This window comes from Rhinolophus ferrumequinum, chromosome 11, assembly GCF_004115265.2.
Source record: "Rhinolophus ferrumequinum isolate MPI-CBG mRhiFer1 chromosome 11, mRhiFer1_v1.p, whole genome shotgun sequence".
NCBI lineage: Eukaryota > Metazoa > Chordata > Mammalia > Chiroptera > Rhinolophidae > Rhinolophus > Rhinolophus ferrumequinum.
The window spans coordinates 48,111,343-48,124,603 of record NC_046294.1 but is presented as its reverse complement, the minus strand read 5'-3'; the positions used below and the strand labels follow the sequence as shown (position 1 = coordinate 48,124,603).

Sequence of the window (13,261 nt, the reverse complement as noted above, 5' to 3'; positions counted from 1 at the left end):
TGTGAGAGCTACCTTGGCTTAGAAATTGTTGTCCGAAGGGGCCAATATGTCTTCTAAAAACCCCACAGGTGTGGTTTCAGGTCCCTGCATGGGATGTGCCCAGCTACAAGCCACCACTCTGAGGGAAGCCCAAAGCTCTGGCTTCTCCACGAGGTCGAGAGACCACTTACACAGTTTCTCCCAGTCCACATGCAGTTTCCTATTCAGGCCACTTTTGTTAAAGGAAGTGTTGCCTAGGAAGAAACATGGCTGACGTACCGCCTTTAGCAGATTTCTAGGGGAACTGAGTGCGGAAGCTAGCTGAAGGTCCGATTCGCACACAGAAAAGGAAAGAGTTTCGTTCATTCTTGCCCACACATGGAGAAGAGACAGTTGGAGTACAGGTGACATGGAAGTAGCCACGTGTCTAAGAAGCATGTAGACTGTAGAGGCAGGGGTCAGGTCCTAGCTTAGATGCTGGCACAATACCTGGCACAAAGGAGGGAGGTACTTAAACATTTTTATATGAGATAATTTGTCTAAAGTTCGTGACAGAAAGGAACATGGGAAGGGACTGGGGCAGCACGAAGGAGGGATCAGGAAAGACTTTTAGAGAAGGGTGGCTTGAGCTTGGAATTAAAGGAAAAGTCAGTGTACCCCAGGCAGATACACCAGTCAGAGACCAGGGAAAAGAGAACTCCTGGAGGAGGCAACCGCAGAAGCAAAGGCCTGGCATCACGATCATGCCCCAGCCCTTCCTCGCTTTTGCGGTAGGCACGCACTACCAGTCACTGCCAAGAAATTGGGCAATAGACCAGGCTGAAAAAAGCATTGCGAAAAATGACCCACCCACTCTAGTATTCCTCCTTGGCCCCTGCTGGACACTGGCAGAGACTACATGTGGTACCAGGCCTCCAGGTCTCCAGCTGGTACCTCGTTCCAGCTGGTGGTCCCTGTGCATCCTGTGTGCTGGCACATGACACGCCTTGTCTTGGTTAGTCCCCTGACCAGCATAACAGGTCAGGGATAGAATACCCACTCTACAGAAGAGGAAACCGAGGCTCAGAGAGGCTAGGTGCTTACTCCAGGACACACAGGAGCTAAGACTGAGGCAAGGTTCAAATCCACGTCTCGGGTGCCAAAGCCCTTTGGGTGACTTTTCAGCCTGCAGGGAACAGTGTGATCTGTGCTGAGACAGACAGACCAAAACACGTGGCTGTGGGAGATCAGAAGGCCCCAGACCTGGCCGTGGAGAGGCAGGGAATGGTTCTGGGGGAGTGACAGCAGAGGTGAAGAGCTGGTGTGCAAGAGGAGTGTGGTGGGATGAGGTGCGTTTGAGAGATCTGAGGGCACCATGGGAATGGTGAATGTCCATATTTGGGACAAGAGAGAAGGTGGTCTTGAGCCAGAGAGCCACGACTCAAGGCTTCAGGACCTGGTTTCTGACGCTCTGATCTGTGTCCTTGGCTGTGATGCCCATTTCATTTTTTCCCCATCCATTCGCCAACAAGCACCTTCTTATTCATAAAAGCTCAGCTCAAGCCTCACCTCCTCCAGCCTTCCCTAACCACCCAAGCTAGAATGCAAACCACCCACACCATATTCTGGTCTTCGTCCCTCTTCTAGAGTGGAGACCTAGTGGGACATGTGGCTAAAAGCTAGAGCTCTGGGGACAGACAGATCACTATGTCACAGCAAATGCAACCAAAGAAGGTGCCTGCTTGCTTTAGGCTTTTGGGAGCTGGCACGGTTTGGGACGGGAGTAAGGGAAGGAAGTTTGTGTGGAGGAGGGCTCCTGTCAGTTTGTGGAATGAATGAGTTTTGCTGAAGCTCAGGTGAGCTGGGGGCCCAGTGGGTTTGAGTCCTGGCTCTGTCGCATAGTGACACTTGACCAGTGACTCAGTGACACTGAGCTAACCGCTTGCTGCCCAACTTCTTGTCTGTTCACAGCCTTCCCTCCAAAGAGGAGGAGTTACTGTCACCACCACTATCAACCTCTCCTCAGCCAGAGCCTGAGGAGCCCCTGTCTCCCTACCCCCCAGAGATCCCCCGAAAGCCTCTTCGCCTGTTCCTGGAGTTTGGTGAGTGCCATAGCAAGGCCTGGGGCGCTGGGTGGGTAGCCTGGGATCTGGCCCTTGAGGAGTCTGCAGGAATGCACGTTCCCCTTCCCCTGTCTGTTGGGCCCTGCCACTGACCTCCTGTGTGGCCCTGGATGGGCGAGCATCATTCTCTCGATCCTCAAAATGGAGACACTACCCACATATCTGACCTACAGATTAGGTGTGGGCACGTGGCAAACTTTCTGAGTTGTCCATGGTTTAAAATCTGGGAGTATTTTCCATGGTCATGGATAGTTTACTGCCCCTGGGATTGTCTGCAAGGTCAGACTATTAAGTTCGTGAACTCATCCTAGAAAAAGTGCTACCTACCTCATTGCTGAATATCACTATGGTCACCTTCGAAGCACTCCCCTTGGGAAGCTAGGCACCGACGCCAGCACCTAGTCCACCCTTCAAAGCAATTTTGGAACTTTTTCTGGAATGGCCATCAGAGCTGTCGTTGTATTACCCTTGATGTCCTGAATGTCATCAAAATGTCTACCTTTTAATATTTCCTTTATCTTTGGTTAAAGAAAGAAGTCATTGGGGGCCAGATCAGATGAGTAAGGAGGGTGTTCCAATACAGTTATTTGTTTCCTGGCTAAAAACTCCCTCACAGACGGTGCCCTGTGAGCTGGTGCATTGTCGTGATGCAAGAGCCAGAAATTGTTAATGAAAAGTTCAGGTCATCTAACGTTTTCACGCAGCCTTTTCAGCACCTCCAGATAGTAAACTTGGTTAACTGTCTGTCCAGTTGGTACAAATTCATAATGAATAATCCCTCTGATAGCAAAAAAAGGTTACCAACATCGTTGCAACAAGTTCCCGAACTTACTTGTCCAAGCTTGTATTTTTCTTGATTCACGTTGCTTTTTTTAGACAGCCCCTGCCCCTGCCCCCCGAACTTGCCACCTCTTCAGGTCTGGTTGTGGTGGCCAGGCACCCCCTGGTGCCGTAGTATGTGGCCCAGAGAGTATTAATAACACTTCCTGTCCCCTGTGCCTTTTTTTGGAAGCCAGGCCAACGTGGGGTTTGGGGGGGCCTCTCTTGGGCTTGGGGTGGCCGTTGTAAAGCCAGGCCCAGATGCCCAGGAGCCGTGCGTCACCCCTCTGTCCCCGCAGATGACGCTGATTACGATGAGGCCCCAGAGGAGGGGCTGGGGGCCCCCGCCGGCGTGATGACCAAGGTGGGTCAGGCGGAAGTCAGGGCTGAGGCTGTCTGCCGTCAGTGTGGAGGGCTTGCTGCCCAGCTGCCTTTCAGAGCCTGGCGACCACCAGACAGAGAATGGGCAGCCATTCCAGGCGCGTTTCCTTCCCCCTTCATTGTCTTGCCATGCATAGGTCAGGGGTCAGACACAGGGTCCCAAGTCCCAGTGCTGGGCCAGGAATGTGGGGGTTCTGGGGGCTCCACCTGCAGTCTTCAGCTGCCTCTCGATGGCTGTGTGTGGCCGTCTCTCTCGTGGTATTTTGAGCACAGCTGTCTTGGAGTATCTGTTCCTGTCTTTGTTTCACTTTCTGTGTTCCCATGTCGCCTTCTCTCTGAGTGTCTTAACCCTCCATCCTGAGTCTCTGTTTTGGTCTCTGATCTGGGCTGGTGTGGCCCCGTCTGCCTTGGTCCCTGTGCAGTCTGCCGGGCGGGGGAAGGGAGTGTGAGGAAACAGAAGTAAAAGTGCTGAATTGTGTGGGTCTGGGATGAAGTGGACAGAGCGGTTGTGCCAGCGCCTGGACGGGTGTTATCTGGGGCTGGAAGGGAAGCATGATACTGAGTGGGTCTGCGGGGACAGGAGGAGCTTCCGGTGAGCCATGCGCCACGTGCTGTGCGTGTAGCCAGTCTGCTGAGCGAGAGCGAAGAACTGTCAGGGGACGACCAAGGGGATGAAGATGAGGATGACCACGCCTATGAGGGTGTCCCCAAGTGAGTGTCCACCTCTCTCGGGTGGCTCTCCCATCCAGTCGTCCTTCCTCAAGGCCAGCCCAGACCCTCCCCACTGTGCCCCCACTCCGGTTCCCTTCATACCCTCTTCTATTCCCCCAGTGGCGGATGGCACACCAGTAGCCTGAGCTCATCCTTGCCAAGCAACTTCCTGATCCCCCAGCTCCCACCCCATCCCATGGATGAACTGCCTGGGGGTCCCACCCCCATCACGCCGGTCCTCAAAGCTGGCTGGCTGGACAAGAACCCACCACAGGGGTGAGTGAAGCCTGTTGGGTCCTGCTCGTGCTTTGCGTGGGCTCCACGTGCTCTAGTGTACTGGTGTCATGGATCTGAAGAGCAGAGGGGTCAGGATGTTTGCGCAGGTCTCCTTCCAGGCAGAGTGTAACCGCCAATGATCCCCGCAAGACCTGTGTTTTATTACCCTTAGTATTGGGGAGTCAGCAGTCTGAGCCCAAGTTCAACCCCCCTTGCTATAGGTAAAGTCCATCTTCCCACTGATCATTTGGGATCCTTCCCGCCTTGAACCTGGCTGTTCCTTACTTTGTGTGTGGCTCCCAGAGGAGCCTCACCCCTAATCCCCAATCCTTTGCTCCATGGCCCCTCTGCCTTTCCAGATCTTATATATATCAAAAGCGATGGGTGAGACTAGATGCCGATTACCTGCGATACTTTGATAGTAACAAGGTAAGGCCTGTGTGGGTCCCCGCTGCAATCCCTGCTCCAGCCTGGCCCGAGGCTGAACTCTGATACTGGACCCGACACAGTCCCTCCCCACAGGAGTCCTTACCAGAGCTCCAGTCTGACTCCTGGGACCATGTTCTTCTGGCCCATCCACCAGCTGTGGGGCTGTGGTCAGGGTCAGGATAGGGGCTGTCCCTGACCATCTGTGGGAGACAGGGCTACGGGCAGGGAGGGGCTGGGCCTCTGGGGATCCCCCGAAGTACAGCTCTTCTCTCTTCCCCAGGATGCCTATTCTAAGCGCTTTATCTCTGTGGCCTGCTTCTCCCGCGTGGCTGCCATTGGGGACCAGAAATTTGAAGTGATCACGAACAACCGGACCTTTGCCTTCCGGGCAGAGAGTGACGGTACGGAGTGGGGCAGGAGGGAGCCTGGCAGTTTGGCTGGATAAGGGGGGAGGAGAACCAGGGCACATCAAACCCAGACCGGAGCTGACTCTCTGTGAGGTGGGGGAGGGGAAGGGGTACCCTCTGACTGGCTCTATGCTTGAGACACCTGCCGAGTCCTCAGAACTACCTTACATGTATGGGGGAAACGGCTCCGATAGGCAAAGTGGCTTGCCCCGTTTTAAGGGGCACAGCCAGGATTGGAGCCTAAATTTGTCCAAGTCAGAGAACTCAGAGATAGTCAGATAGGTGGGCCAGCCTGGGCCGGCTTTCTTGTTCTTAGGCGGTCCCCTGCCAGGCTGAGCTCAAGCTTACTCCCCCCCTTTGGCCACAGCGGAGAGGAAGGAGTGGATACAGGCCCTACAGCAGGCGATGGCTGAGCAGCGTGCCCGTACCCGGCTGTCCAGTGCTTCTGTGTTGGGTGTTCGAGGCTCAGAGCCGCCTGACCATGCTGGCAGCCTAGAGCTACGTGGCTTCAAGAATAAACTGTATGTGGCTGTTGTTGGAGACAAAGTGCAGCTGTACAAGAATCTGGAGGTACGCAGGGGTTGGCCAGGCTGCTAACCTTCTCCCCTGCTCCGTGCCCATCCCGGTCCCTTAGCCCCGCCCTGTGTCCACCTGGTCTCTCAGCCCTGTCCTTTTCCTTTCCTGCCCTGCTGGAGCCCAGCCCTTTGCCTGCCCCCGGCCTGCCCCTGGTTCTGACCCCATTCCCTGCCTGGTCTCTGAGCATTACCTTCCCCTCATTCCCTACCTAGTGCTCCATGGCCTCTGAGCCTGGGTCTGTTTCCGTAATGGACCCTTGCCCAGATTCCTGAACCCTCCCTTACTTTTCCTAGCCACTTTCTAGTCCTTAAAGTACCACCGCCCCCTCTTCTCTGCCCCTTTTTGGGCCCGGAGCCCCTCCCCCCAGGCCTTGCCCTCACTCCTCCCCACCTGCCTGCCAGGAGTACCACCTGGGTATCGGCATCACCTTCATTGACATGAGCGTGGGCAACGTGAAGGAAGCCGACCGGCGCAGCTTCGATCTCACCACGCCCTACCGCATCTTCAGGTGGGCCTCCCTCACTCGCCTGCGTCCTCACTCTTCTTGCGTGTGTGGGAAGCTGCCCCTCTTCTAGGACAGATTTCTCTCATCTCTCCCCAGCCCTGCCCATCCTGCTGGTCCTTTCCGTTCACTTGCTAACCTGCTCTGATCCCTCCCTTCTAAGAAATCCCCCCCTTTCCACCCCTCTCTGGTCATCACCGCCCCCCCACCCACCCAGCGGTGCCCATAGTGGCTTTCTGCACCACCCACTCATCCTGCTGTCCCCTCAGCCTGCCCCGCTTGCTTGGAAGTGTTCGTCTATCATCAGTTCTTGCTTGAGATCAAAGACTGCTCTTCCCTTCTTATCTCCTGGGGCCAGTCCTGCGTGCTCCTCCCTGAGCCTCTAAGGCTGTAGACTGTACCGTCTTGGTTTCTGGGACCTCATCCATCCCTGAGCGGTCTGTCTCTGTCCTCCATCCTCTTGCTGGGTAGGCTCACGTGCTCACAGGCCTTTAGCTGCCCCCTCTGTGCCGTACCTGGGCTCAAATCCTCTGTGTTAGCTTGGCTGCCATGACAGCATAGCACAGACTGGGGCGCTTAAACAACAGAAGTTTATTTTCTCGCAGTTCTGGAGGCTGGAAGGCCAAGGTTAAGATGCCGCCAGGGTTGGTCTCTCCTCTTGGTTTGTAGACGGCCGCCTCTTCACTGTGTCCTCACACGGCCTTCCCTCTGTGCCCATATGGAGACCAAGAGCCGTCTGGTGTCCCTCCCAGCCTTGTTGGGTTAGAGCCCAGCTCTTAGGACTTCGTTTAACCTTAATTACCTTCCGAAAGGCCTTATCTCCAAATGCACTCACATGGAAGTTAGGGCTTCAACCTGTGGATTTTAAGGGGACACAGTTCAGTCTGTAACATCCTGGGTCCTAAGGCCTTGGCAGCTTCACAGAGTCCACTGCTAGGCCTTCGTGGATGAGGGCGGTCTTCAGCATCTCTCATAAAGCAGTATTCACGTCCATTACATCTGCAGCAGCAATGGCTTTCTTGGCCATAGTGGTGGGTTACGGATGGAACCAAATCTTGAAAGCACACACGCAACTTGGGGGCTGCAAGGAAAGAAAGAGCCAGAGGGGGAGACATCTCTGTCCCTTCCTCTCCTCCCCGTTGAAACCCTCCACTGCTTTTCCATTGTCCTCTGGGTACATTTTCACCTCTGCCTGGCGCAGGTTTGTCCCTGTCTGTCTTCTAGCCTCCTCTCTGCCAGTCTGCCCATCCTGCCCACAGGTCCTGGAATGTCCCATGTGCCATCCTGCCCCTTTGCACATGCTGTTCCCTCTGTCTAGAATGCCCTTCCACCTCTTCACCTGGCTAAGCCATTGTCATCTGTCAAATCTTAGCCCAGGCATCATTTCTTCCCAGCAGCCTTTTCTACTCCCTGCACAGGGCAGCGCCCCCTGTGGGCTCCCCCAGTTCCCATGCATCTCTGAGGTTCATGGTGTCCTTGCCTCTGTCCACACCCACCTTCCCCACAGACCCAGGATGCCTCCCTTTCTGAATGAGCTCTTAATGCCTTATTCCCCCCTGCTTCATGCTGTGCCCCCTCGTGCTGCCCCTAAATCTCTCTGAGCCCTTTCCCAATGGCCTCCCACCCCCACTCCTGTGTCCCCAGTTTCTCAGCTGAATCGGAGCTAGAGAAGGAGCAGTGGCTGGAGGCCATGCAGGGAGCCATTGCCGAGGCCCTGTCTACCTCGGAGGTGGCCGAGCGCATCTGGACTGTGGCCCCCAACAGGTTCTGTGCGGACTGCGGGGCTGCCCAGCCTGACTGGGCCTCCATCAACCTCTGTGTCGTCATCTGCAAGCGTTGTGCAGGTGTGTGTGGAGGAGGGGCACTGGGCCGAGGCACACAGGGCTGGTGTGTCGGGATGACAGGTGGTCTGTCTGGCTGGAGGGGCTGGAGAAAAGACAGTAGTCAGAGTTCATCACTTACGAAGTGGTGCCTGTGCACCAAGCCTTTCCCACTGGGATTAACCTGCATCCTTACATTGCAAGGTGGGGATTCAACTTTTCATGGCATGGGTGGGGACACTGAGGCACAGAGAGGGAAATGGCTCGTTCGTGGTCACTGGGCAAGTAAGTGCATCTGGATTTGAGCCCAGGTCTCTTGGGGTCCAGAGCCCATGTCTCATCAGAAGAATGGAAGGAGGCCAGGCAGGAGGGCTGGCAGGGGCCAGACTGGGCAAGGCTTTGAGCACAGAGGGAGGAGCTGGTGTTTCAATCCAGAGGGGGATTGGAGGCCACAATGGGAGGGACGTGGTCAGATTGGGACCTCAGACTCTGGCGGGTTGGTGGAAGCTGAGTTAGAGGGGAGAACGCTGGAGACTAGTGAGGAGGTGGCTGCTGGAGCCGTGAGAGAGAGGAGGCAGAGGCCTCGTCTGATGGATGGAGAGCCTTCAAGAGATGTTGAGGACCCGTGGCGTCCCAGTGACAGATCAGATGAGGAGGATGAGAAAGAAAAGGGAGGAGCTCAAAATTTGTTCATCTGCATTCAACCAGCATTTACTGAGGGTCTGTGATGTGCCAGACCCCATGCCTGGTGCTGGGTATTTGGCCCCTTGGGAGCTGCCAATGCCCAGGTGGCAGCTTTGGGAGGCTGGAGATGGGGAGCCAGGGGCAGGAACAGTTCTGGGAAGGTGCCGCGCCCAGTGAAGAGCCCTAAAACCCATGGGATGTCGAGGGCAGATGTCCAGGAGGCCTTGGGCTATGAAGTTGGGGTGCAGGAAAATGATGACTCCATCAGAGACCAGTTCAGGAAAGCATTAGCTCGTGGAGGGTGAGGGTGACTGGAGTGGATGGGGTGCGAAGGAGGTGAGGTTGAAGCCGGAGCCAGGCAGTGCCAGGCACTCCTAGTGCCCCCAGCCCCACTGCCTGCTCAGGGCTCCCTCGTGGGCCCTGTAGCTGAGCAAGGCTGCAGTCTTTCCCTCCCCAACTCCCCCCTCTTCATTTCACAGAGATTTATTAAGAGCTCACTGTATACCAGGCTTTGTCCTGGGCTCTGAGGCTAAACCCTAAAGCACACAATCAAGGCCCCTGCTCTCAGGCAGCTTACATTCTAGTGGGGAGAGGCAGGAAATGCATACGCAAACCAAGAGAAGTATCAGGTAATAACAGGTGCTAGGCAGAGAATGTGTTTGTGGTAAGCCCTCTCAGGAGATGATTGTGTCAGCTGAGACTTGAATGTCAGGAGGCGGCCAGCCCTGGGGAGATGGGGAAGAAAGTCCAGGCAGAAAGAGCAGTGAGTACAAAGGCCCTGAGACATAAATGAGTGTGGAAGATTAGAAGAGGGAGCAGAGTGTGGCTGAGTGGGGAGGGTGGGAAGGCATGAGATGAGGTTGGAGAAGCAGGTAAGGAATTTAGATCTAATTCTGCGGAACCACTGGAGGGTCTGAAGCAGAGACTCGAAGCAAGGGAATTTGCATTTTGAAGAGATCACACTCTGGCTGGGCTGTGTGGAGGGTGGCCTGTCGGAGTGACACCTGGCTGTCAGGCGCCAGGTGGAGGGCTGCTGCAGGAGCCAGGGGATGGCTGCAGGAAGCAGTGGCGCGCAGCTGGGTCCTGGAGCTGTGTGCTGCTGGAGCTGCAGGCCCAGCCCCTGGGTCCTCCCTGTGGCCTCTCACTGTCTGCCCCTGATGAGCCCCGGAGGGTGCGGGTGGCGGGGTGAGTGCTTACGGGAAGGACAGGGCCCCGATGACCCGAGTCTGGCCCTCTGTCTGCAGGGGAACACCGTGGCATGGGTGCTGGCGTGTCCAAGGTGCGGAGCCTGAAGATGGACAAGAAGGTGTGGACAGAAACACTCATCAAGGTGGGGAGGTCCCTGCTTGTCACCTGTATTTGGGGTCTAGCTGCTGCCTGGATCTCCCTACCCCATCTCCCCATTGCACTGACCTCAGCACCATGGAGCTAGAAGAGACCTTTGGGATCATCTAGTGGGTGTGGCTTTTGGAAAAGCTGATTTTTGGCCAAGTCAGCAAACTGGCCAGTAAGCTAAGAATGTTTTTACAGTTTTAAAGGGTTGTAAAGAAGAAAAGGATATACAACAGAGACTTTGTGTCCTGCAAAACCTAAAATATTTACTTCATTTCATCTGTACTCACATGTGCCAGTGTGTATGAGTATATACGTTTAGGGGCACACTCATGGATGCACATTTGTGCCTGTGGATTTGGGGTTCCCGGGTAGTGATATGTGTGGTAGTTATAAGGGAGAGCCTGTAACAGGAGGCTGGACCCAGGGCCTTCCTGAAAGCTCCAGGCAAACTGCTGATCCAGAGAAATTTGGGTGTCACATCCCCTGTGAGGTAGAGTTAGAGTCCCCAGTTTACAGATGAGGACATTGAGGCCCAAGGAGAGTAGATGACTTTCCCAAAGTCACAGAGTCAGTAGTGGCAGGCACTGTTTCTGCTTCGTTCTCTGCTGTGACGCCAGCACCCCACGTTGGACCTGACAGAGAGGCAAGGTGGGGGACCCAGGAAATGGCAGTGGAACAAATAATCAGCAGAATGAAAGAATGCAGAAACTAGTCCCCGAAAGGCTAGACCCCTGCACTCCCCCAGAATTTGCCCCTACCCCTCTTTCCCTGCAGGAGCCCAGGTAATGATTGCGGGGCTCAATCCTGTGGTGCCAGGAGCAGGGGTGTGTGACTACATTCTGGAGCTTTGTGGGGGTGGAGCTACAGGCCCAGCCCTTGGGGAACAGTCTTAGAGGAATGTCAGGGACAGGAGACGTTTCCAAAATCCCTACCCACCCCATTGGCTGACAGGTTGGCCCCCTCACACCACGCACCCCCACCTCCTGCAAGCTGTGATACCCTCAGGAATACAGAGTTCCAGATGTGGGACTGGGTGGGGAAATAGCAATGGCCCTAACCAGGCACCAGGCCTGGGTATCCACCTGTCAGGCTGTCGGCCTCTTGTCGTGTCACTGAACTGAGGACCTGGCTCAGGCCTAGGGCCGGTGGGGGAGCATCCAAGGCCACCCGCAGGTAGGCTGCCATCAGTTTCCCCAATGGGAAAGTGGACGGGTGGCCTGGCTCTCCCAGCCCCTCCCCTGACAACCTCAAAGCCGAGATTTTGCAGGGCACAGGCCCCTGGTCGTAGGCTGCCCCTGTAACCTCTTGCCCATACCCGCAGCTCTTCTTACAGCTGGGCAATGGTGCTGGGAACCGCTTCTGGGCAGCCAGTGTGCCCCCCAGCGAGGCCCTGCAGCCGAACAGCAGCCCTGGCGCCCGGCGGCACCACCTGGAGGCCAAATACCTCGAGGGCAAGTACCGCCGCTACCACCCACTCTTTGGCAACCAAGAGGAGCTAGACAAGGTCAGGTCACTGGACCTCTGGGGCTCCTTGAAAGTACCTTCTTTTCCCTACACTGTCAGGGACCCTTGAGACCACCCCCTTTCTTCCTGTCCCCGCACTTCTCAATATTACAGCTCATCTTTTCCACCAGCTTCTAGTGATGAGCTGGTGGATGGGGAAACTGAGGCCCAGAGGGCAGAAGGGCCATGCCTAAGCCACAGGGAGAGTTGGGGCAAAGCAAGGAGGAGCAAGGCCTAGCCCTTGGGCCAAAGCCACGTCCCCAGCATCTGTCTGCATCCCTCCCCTGCTGATTGCTCTGTCTCCTGCACCCCGTCCTGCTCCTTCTGAATCCTGCCAAAAGCAGTGAACTTGATGGGGATGCTATTTCCTGTCAGGCTCATAAAAAACAGCTGGTCGCTCCGACCCACCCCCATCCACACCCCATTCAAGATGAGGCCCTGTATGGGCCCCAGGCCCTGACAGGCTGGGAGCCAAGCCCTGGGCCCTGGTCTGGCTCGGCCTGAGTGGGAGGTAGCCTGCTCCGAGGCAGAGGGATGCCACTTGTGACCTCTGATCAGCCTTCGGTCCCTCCCCCAAGCAGCCCCACCCCGGCCAGCTCTGTCCAGCTAGAAGCCCAGTGGGAGCCAGGCCTCCACCTCCCAGGAACCCAGGCGTCCAGCCCCCCAGCCCAGCCCAGTCTAGCCCGCCAGCCAGAAGAGGCGGCAACTCCCATTGGTCAGGAGGGTTGGGCAGGCAGTGAGGAATTCAAATGTGGGAGGAATTTGCTACAAAGCACCCTGCTCTGCCCTTCCACAAGACAGAAGGAGCTTGAGATCCTCTAGAGAACAGGCGTGGCTAACAGGGTCTTGGGGGCTGCCGGCAGTGGTGAGACCTGGGCTGCTGGGATCCCTGGTCTCTGTCAGGTAGCCTCTGCCCACCCTCCCTCCCCGCTTTGGCCTTCCTCTTCCTCCTCTCTCTTTCTTCCTCTCTCTTCTCTCTTGCAACCTGAGGATGGGCCCCCAGACCTGGGTGCCTCCTCCCTCCCTCTCCCCTCCAGATTCCCTTCCCCACTGGCCCCTCACTCTGGCTTGGGCTGACCCTGCACTCCGTCTTCTCCCCTCCTCCCAGGCCCTGTGTGCCGCAGTCACCACCACAGACCTGGCTGAAACCCAGGCGCTCCTGGGCTGTGGTGCTGGGGTCAACTGCTTCTCAGGGGACCCTGAGGCCCCCACACCCCTGGCTCTTGCTGAACAGGCGGGGCAGACACTGCAGATGGAATTCCTTCGGAACAATCGGACCACGGGTGAGTGGCCGCTAGGATCATCCACCTCAAGGGATGGGGCCGCCCTGCGGCTGGGACCTGGCCCTTTATAGGTGGGGGTCTGCCAGGGCTATGTAGCTCCCCGTGAGATTTGATTACATACCACTTGAGTTTTAATTGCAGCTCCCTAAGGGCCCTGGTGCAGCAGTGTGTGTGATTTTGGGTATGTTTGGGTTTGCACGTCAGTGTCCATTTGTGCATCTGGCTTCCCCTTCCTATGTACGTCCCTTTGTGTCTCTGTCTCTGCATCTCTTTGTGCATTTGTGGGCCCCTTCCTGACCTGCAGTGTAGGCCTTCAGGGTGGCGTTGGTGTACCAGTGTCTGTGCGTCTCTGAGCTGCCATGAATCAGTTTTCTTGCACCAGGGGTTTGTGTGTGTCTGTGTGGCTGTGGGAGGGTCGGTGTTGCGTTTCTCTGTGTGGGTGACCTTCCACAGC

At 56.1% G+C, this 13,261-nt stretch overlaps 1 protein-coding gene across 5 annotated transcripts in view; it reads left to right on the top strand.

Moving 5' to 3' along the window:
• The window catches only part of ARAP1 (ArfGAP with RhoGAP domain, ankyrin repeat and PH domain 1), a 60,531-nt gene that overhangs the window by 30,777 nt on the left and 16,493 nt on the right, over window positions 1-13,261 (top strand). For all 5 annotated transcript variants that reach the window (XM_033119997.1, XM_033119996.1, XM_033119998.1 and 2 more), the window contains 12 exons: window positions 1,930-2,060; window positions 3,200-3,264; window positions 3,862-3,992; window positions 4,113-4,268; window positions 4,628-4,697; window positions 4,978-5,098; window positions 5,472-5,674; window positions 6,082-6,188; window positions 7,827-8,026; window positions 9,931-10,016; window positions 11,343-11,525; window positions 12,633-12,807. In XM_033119997.1, the coding sequence (XP_032975888.1) occupies window positions 1,930-2,060; window positions 3,200-3,264; window positions 3,862-3,992; window positions 4,113-4,268; window positions 4,628-4,697; window positions 4,978-5,098; window positions 5,472-5,674; window positions 6,082-6,188; window positions 7,827-8,026; window positions 9,931-10,016; window positions 11,343-11,525; window positions 12,633-12,807 (1,628 nt within the window). The remainder of the gene's footprint in view (window positions 1-1,929; window positions 2,061-3,199; window positions 3,265-3,861; window positions 3,993-4,112; window positions 4,269-4,627; window positions 4,698-4,977; window positions 5,099-5,471; window positions 5,675-6,081; window positions 6,189-7,826; window positions 8,027-9,930; window positions 10,017-11,342; window positions 11,526-12,632; window positions 12,808-13,261) is intronic.